Here is a 7638-nt window from a genome sequence, read left to right on the forward strand (position 1 = left end):
GTTTGTTACTTTGAGTTCAGCATTAAAGCTGTTTTTTGAGTTCACGTCTGTCTCCGGAGTCTGCACTTTGGGTCCTTTTCCTGCCTGCACACAGCCGTCACATAACACTCTCAGAATGGAGGACTATACACAAAAATGACCTTAATTCCCAATCAGTTAAAAAGATGTTTTTTTGCTAAATCCCATGAATTAATGTTTAAAGCACTTCAATCAGTGTTCAGTATCTGATTTAACATCAACTGTGGTAGTATACATGGTAAATAGACTGGTTTTTATATAGCGCTTTTCTACTGTATCTGAGTACTCAAAGCGCTTTTACACAACTTGCCATATTCACCCATTCACACAAGCACTTTTTTATGTGCTTTCTATGTAACATTCACACACACTCACAGTGGATTAATCAGAGAGTAACTTGGAGTTAGTATCTTGCCAAAGGATATTTGGCATACAAACTGGAGCAGATAGGATTTGAACCACCATCCTTGTCATTAGTAGATGACCTGCTCTGATGAAAAAAAGTCTGCCTTCACCATAATTCTTCCTGAGTCACTGAGATTGTAACTCATGAAATAAACCTGCTAATTATCGTGGAAGTGTTAGAGTAATCACTCACTGTTCTGGTTTGTCCAGGGGCTTGGCATTCTCTTTGTCTTTAGTGGACTTTATGTGCTTTTCGATCTTGTCCAATTCTTCCTGTTGTGCTCTCTGTGGGAGAGACACAAGAGATCTGGCTCCATGTCTTCTAGAATTTATATAGAAAATAAAACTAAGGCAACATCTGAGCAGATCTAAAACAAACAAAAAAGGATGTATGACTAGACTCTAGACTCTTTTGAAAAAAAGTTTGATACTCAGTGAACTCTTCTGGCATAATAATAATAAAATGTGAATGACATGCATGAAGGCACTCAGTTTAAACTTATACACCCTGTTTTAACTCATAGACATCTTTTCTGCTGACTGTTGAACTGGTAGCAGGAAATACACATCTGCAGTCTTTTTCTATTTGTTTGGTTAGTTTTAAGCACAGACACACATAAATATCAGGTTAACATTATTTGGGGTATATATGTAATATCAATCGATTTGACATACCAAATAAACATTTTTTCACAGCTTATCTGTTGGATGTTAACAGTTATTTTAGAGCCTATCCATCCACTTTGACTTACATCTGACTCTGCATCACCTCACTACCGCTCTCGTTTCATCATGACTGGGACATCTAGTAACATTAATGATTATGATCGGAACAAAAGTAGAATAATAAACTGCCCTTCAATGGGATTAGATTATCTGAAAGATTTGACAAGCAGTAATGTAAATATAACATTAAGGTGTGTCCCAGAACAGTGAACTACCTGGTGTATTTGACAATATGTTGGAAAAATCTGTCCCAAATACACAGTCTTCCTTGACAGGTAGTGTTCATCATTGCAGACCTGGTCTGGTTTAATTGCTGCATTACTAGACAAGAAATCAACATTCAGCCTTTTGTAGACATTGGACCAATAAGGATTTAAGGGCCTCAGATCTCTAGAAGCAAACAATAAAAACTGAGTGTGAAGCTCACATTTTCATACAGGGCCTGCAGGGTCTCCAGGTCAACTACAGTGTTGTCCAAGTTCAGGATGGCTAGGAGACAAAGAGCAATTGGTTACTGATCACCAGTGTTGGGGAGTAACGGAATACATGTACCGCCTTTACGTATTTAAAATACAAAATATGAGTTACTGTATTCCGTTACAGTTACCGTTTTAAAAGGTGGTATTCAGAATACAGTTACTTTGTTGAAATGCGGGTGTCCTTCGTGGCCCAACCTATCCCAGAATTCATAGTGCAGCCTGGCCAAGTCCAATTTCCAACAATGGTGGCAGCTACTTAGTTTTAATATTACTCTTATTACTGTTTCTGGGTCACAAAATAAACTTTAACATATTTTCAGGTGAGAATGTAGCTGTGCAAACTTCAAATATCTGTTTGGTTTATCAAGACATCACATATTTGCAAAAGTGCTCCAACGTTTTCGGAGACGTCTGTTACCCACCAGCTCGATAGCTAGCTGGGAGGTCAAGGGTCACTAGAGCCGGCGAGAACAGCAGACTCCCGGCACATCATTTTTAGACACACACACACTCACAGTTTCTTAGCTTGGTGATTTTGTCCCGTGTCCCATTTTGACCTTAGTACTTGCAGGCCATATTGGCCATGTGTAATTTGTGCCAGTCACTTGGTTATGACATTCTACTGTCCCCTGCTGTTGTTATCTGCTGGATTCTCTCAGGGGCTTATTTCCACAGCCTGCACCTGGTATCTTGCCTGGTGTGATGGACCCCAGCCTTTATGGATCTTTTACTTAGAGCTTGTTCCTGTGCTGCCATGGTTAGTGCCTCTGTGCTTTCTTTCAGTCCAGCCACTGGTTCTGGATGTCAGCGACTGCCGGTGGTACATACCGTGCAGGGGCCTGTCCTTCATTGATGGTTCCTCCTCTTGCTCATCTTCTTTCTTGGGTTTCTGCTGCCTAAGGTATTCACTGAGCACGTGGTTGGTTGTGGCCATCTTCCTGATGTACTCGTGTTTTTGTTTCATCCTGGACCTGGTGCTGACCCTCACTAGTCCCCAGCCTCCTTCCTTCTACTTAACATACAGCCTCAGGGTGCTGGACTTGGGGTGAAACCCTCCAAGCATGGTCAGGAGCTTCTTTGTCTTAATGTCAGTGGCTTCTATCTCCTCCTTTGGCCAGCTTATTATCCCAGCAGGGTAGGGATCTTATCTTTCAGGTCAGTTCTTCTTGCACTCATTGATCCTTATTCCATCGCACTTGGGGCTTGGTACCCAACCTCGGGTGGGAGTCATGATGATATTCCAACAGTACACTATTTTCATCTCTTGCCCACTTATGCTGTCTTGTTCCACTTTTCATCAGTATGTCCTGGTTCCTCAACACCTGATGCAGACCTTGTCTGGGTGACGTCCGAGCTGCAGATAGAGGAAGTGGCTGACATCCAGAAGTCCCTCTTTCTCTCGATGAAGGCGGTCACACTTTTCTCCTCCTCTCCCTTTCCCGGCTTCTCGTGTCCTTGTCTAGCCTCACCTACTTTTCTACTGTTGCCCTGAAACACTCTCACAGTCTGTTCTCTAAAACCTAAAAGAGGAATTATGGATTTGATCAACTGGTCCCTGAATGCAATTGACACACTCTTCTCAACGAGAAGCCGGGGCTCGGGTGAGCCTGAGTGTCCTGGAGGGACGTCCCCTGCCTGATACACGATGGGCGGGTGGCATAACTGGAGGGACGTGTGCCTGGCGGGACTGTCAATCGAGGACATTGAAGACATCTACCTTTTCGGAATCATGATAACAGGGTTCTTGCTGATTGGAGCTGGCTTGGCCCTGGCTTATCGAAGATTAAAGAAAGCGGAATGGGCTGTTCAAAAGCCCACAAGGCTGCCCGCTGTGACTGAAGCGATCGGACGAGTCGTGACTTCTCAAAATGGGCTCATTAAACGCAGCCCGGATAAGATCTTGGAGAAGCTTGAGGCTAGCGTGAGCACTCAGACTAAGATCTCTGAGCAAAAAATGGATAACATCTTGGAGAAGCTCACGGCTCTCCAACGGGAGATTGAGAGACCAGTGTCGGACTGCTTGATCGACTGTGAAATTGACATGCAGTTGTTCGCAATAAAGGAATACCACCATCCTTTCATGTGGCTACTACAGGGTGGGCCATTTATATGGATACACCGTAATAACATGGGAATGGTTGGTGATATTAAAGTCCTGTTTGTTGCACATTAGTATATGTGAGGGGGCAAACTCCTCAAGATGGGTGGTGACCATGGTGGCCATTTAGAAGTCGGCCATCTTGGATACAGTTTTTTCAATAGGAAGAGGGCCATGTGACACATCAAACTTATTGGTAATGTCACAAGAAAAACAATGGTGTGCTTGGTTTCAACATAACTTTATTCTTTCATGACTTATTTACAAGTTTCTCTTTGTTCACAGCCATTGACATGTCGAAGAGGTTAACACGTGAGGAGCGGATCGAAATTGTGTTGATATCTGGTGAATGCAGTAACCCTACGAGACCACCCATCTCCCATGCTACAGTTAGCAAACTGCTTGCTAAGTTTCGTGAAACTGGTTCAGTGTTGGATTTGCCAAAATGTGGACGCAAGAAAACTGTCACTAATGAAGAAACATCAGTGGCTGTCCTAGCTTCATTCAGCAAGAGCCCACAGCGTAGCACTCGCCGCATGTCACTGGAGAGTGGCATTAGTCGAACATCCCTTCGGCAGATATTAGCTACTCACAAATGGCACCCTTACAAACTCCAGCTACTGCAGCATCTCAACGAGGATGACCCAGATCGGCGCACAGAATTTGCAGAATGGGCAAAACAAAAATTGGTCAGCAGAAGATTTTGTTCAGTGATGAGGCAAACTTTTATGTGAATGGTGAAGTTAACAAACAAAACCACCGCTATTGGTCTGACACTAACCCACATTGGATGGATCCCTCCAAGACTGTATGTGGTACAACGATAGTGGGTCCATTCTTCATCAATGGAAACCTCAAGGCCACTGGATATTTGAAATTGCTACATGATGATGTGTTTCCCTCTTTATGCACTGAAGCTGGCACGTTCCCTGAGTTTTTCAGCAAGATGGTGCACCACCACATTATGGGTGCCAGGTCCGAGCATTCCTAGATGAACAGTTTCCTGGAAAGTGGATTGGTCGTCGTGGGCCAGTTGAATGGCCCCCAAGGTCTCCCGATCTGACCCCCTTAGACTTTTATCTTTGGGGTCATCTGAAGGCAATTGTCTATGGTGTGAAGATACGAGATGTGCAGCACCTGAAACTACGGATACTGGATGCCTGTGCTGGCATTTCTCCTGCGGTGTTGCTATCAGTGTGTGAAGAGTGGGAGAAGAGGGTTGCATTGACAATCCAACACAATGGGCAGCACATTGAACACATTTTATAAGTGGTCAGAAACTTGTAAATAACTCATGAAAGAATAAAGTTACGTTGAAACCAAGCACACCATTGTTTTTCTTGTGACATTACCAATAAGTTTGATGTGTCACATGACCCTCTTCCTATTGAAAAAACAAAAGTTGTATCCAAGATGGCCGACTTCTAAATGGCCACCATGGTCACCACCCATCTTGAGGAGTTTGCCCCCTCACATATACTAATGTGCCACAAACAGGACTTTAATATCACCAACCATTCCCATGTTATTACGGTGTATCCATATAAATGGCCCACCCTGTACGGTCTCAAGTGGAGCTGAACAAATCTACACCCTGATAAGACTGTGTTTAGACTGTTCTCTCCCATATGCAAGGCCACCTGGGTTGGCTGGAAGACTGTTTACTTAGCCTGGCAGGGCGAAGGACACTCTCTCACTAAACTCGGCACACGCAACACATACATATACACTACTCATCACACACTCATCCCCCCTCCCTTTCCAAACGCCTTCTCTTCTGGAGCTTTTAATAATTCTTTCAATTTATTCTTAGATTACATATAGTATATTACGTTACACTCCACTTCCTATGAAAGCATCTAACCTGTCTGATTTTCCTGTTTTATTTTTGTTTTAGGTTGTTAAGCTCCTAAACAATAAACGTTCTCAGGCTGTAGGAATCCTCATGTCCTCTCTGCACCTTGACATGAAAGATATCCACCATGGTGAGTTCCACAGTTGATTGGGCAGTGTTAATTCAAATAATGCAATTAGCCATTGTATATTGGGTTCATTTACTGTCTAATTCCTATAACAATTTAGATTTAGAAAACAATCTAGAAAGTTTTTTTAGTGTGGTATGCACGTTTTAAATGATTTTCCAGATAACCTTTCCAGGCATCAGGTAGCAGGAACAGTTTTCTTTTAGCCTTTTTGCTTCTTAGGCTCAACGTGCTTCAATTTAGTTGCTAGTTTTTTGTTGTTTTTTTTCAAACATGGCAATCTATGTCAAATACAGCAGGTGGTTTTTCAAATGAGTTCAGAAGCATCTGGTTTAATTCAGTTCATTTCACAACAACAGTTGCTTCAAGGCACTTTATATTGTAAGGTAAAAAGAGCCTACTTTACTTTTCTCTCTCAGAAAACATTCACACAAAGGTGCAAGCTTGTGTAAAACTTGTACTTGGTAGTAAAAATGTTCATGCCATTTGTTAATTTATTTCATGCACAATAATGATAATCAGAATCAGCATACTTTATTGATCCCTAAGTAAATATGTTTAATAGTGAAATGCCCACATTTGTAAATGTGAATTTTGAAAATGCAGGAAATACATCTTTAGTTAATAATTAGTTGTTTAAATATTTCCTGGGCATTATTTAAGTTCTTGGGAGTTTGAGTTTTTTCCCCAACTTGTCAAGTTTTGAATGGAGTGATCAGCAGTGTTGGGAAGGTTACTTTTAAAATGTATTCCACTACAGATTACAGAATACATGCCCCAAAATGTATTTTGTAACGTATTCCTTACGTTACTCAATGAGAGTAACGTATTCTGAATACTTTGGATTACTAATATATTATCATGCTTTTTACAATTACATGAATGTACTATTGCTGTGTGATTTATTACTTTACTGAAGGTTACTCGCCATACCAATACCGACTAGATTTTTAAATCTTAATATAAAATGAGTAACAGTAGGGTGGACATTAGGTAAGGCTGCACTTTTTGCAGCGATCTCGTATAGAAAACTATTCCGCGCGTATATAAAACAGGTCCCGGCTCCGAACCGTAGTAAGAAGGGACCTCTGGCTAATACGTCGGTATCTGTGTCTGGGCTCGTACTGAAAAATAGCTTTACTTATATACTATATATATATATTCTCTATTATTAATATACATGCTTCCAGCTCCCGTTTCTGCTCTGACAACTCGTACTTTTCCACTGTCCTTTTTCTCCCTCCCTCGCTCACAGACACATAACGGGTATGGCAGTCCATTCTCCCTGCAGCATGGACTACACTGCCCATGAGGCTACATTCTTTAGGGCTATGCCTGTAACACTCTGCCTATTGCCTTCATATTAAATAATTTTTTAATGGGAGCACGGTGGCACGGTGGTTAGCACTGTTGCCGCACAGCAAGAAGGTCCTGAGTTCAATTCCTCCATCAGGCCGGGGTCTTTCTGTGTGGAGTTTGCATGTTCTCCCCGTGTTTGCGTGGGTTCCCTCCGGGCACTCCGGCTTCCTCCCACCGTCCAAAGACATGCTGCTTGTGGGGATAGGTTAATTGATTAATCTAAATTGTCACTAGGTGTGAATGGTTGTCTGTCCCTGTGTGTTGGCCCTGCGACAGACTGGCGACCTGTCCAGGGTGTACCCTGCCTCTCGCCCTATGACAGCTGGGATAAGCTCCAGCGCCCCCCGCGACCCTGAAAAGGATAAGCGGAAGCGAATGGATGGATGGATGAATGTAAAATAACTTAACATTATGCAAGCCACAAGTAGAGGTGAAATGGGCTGCGAGATTGAGACACAGTCATTAGAGCCTCTTAATGCGTGTTTTGTTTGGGTTTCCACCGGCGTGGAAATTCAAAAATATGGAGTTCATAGTCTTATGAAACAGGAAAATACCACCGTGTAATCCATTC

General features: G+C 42.4%; 1 protein-coding gene across 1 annotated transcript in view; it reads right to left on the bottom strand.

Moving 5' to 3' along the window:
• Nucleotides 1-7638, bottom strand: part of fmn2b (formin 2b) — a gene marked incomplete at its 3' end in the record, with an annotated part of 45981 nt that overhangs the window by 16459 nt on the left and 21884 nt on the right. Inside the window, 2 exon segments of the mRNA XM_014340414.2 lie at nucleotides 617-708; nucleotides 1577-1638. Of these exon segments, the coding sequence (XP_014195900.1) occupies nucleotides 617-708; nucleotides 1577-1638 (154 nt within the window).

Source organism: Haplochromis burtoni, unplaced genomic scaffold (genome assembly GCF_018398535.1).
Source record: "Haplochromis burtoni strain Fernald_Lab_line unplaced genomic scaffold, NCSU_Asbu1 Contig_367, whole genome shotgun sequence".
In the NCBI taxonomy this organism is placed as follows: domain Eukaryota; kingdom Metazoa; phylum Chordata; class Actinopteri; order Cichliformes; family Cichlidae; genus Haplochromis; species Haplochromis burtoni.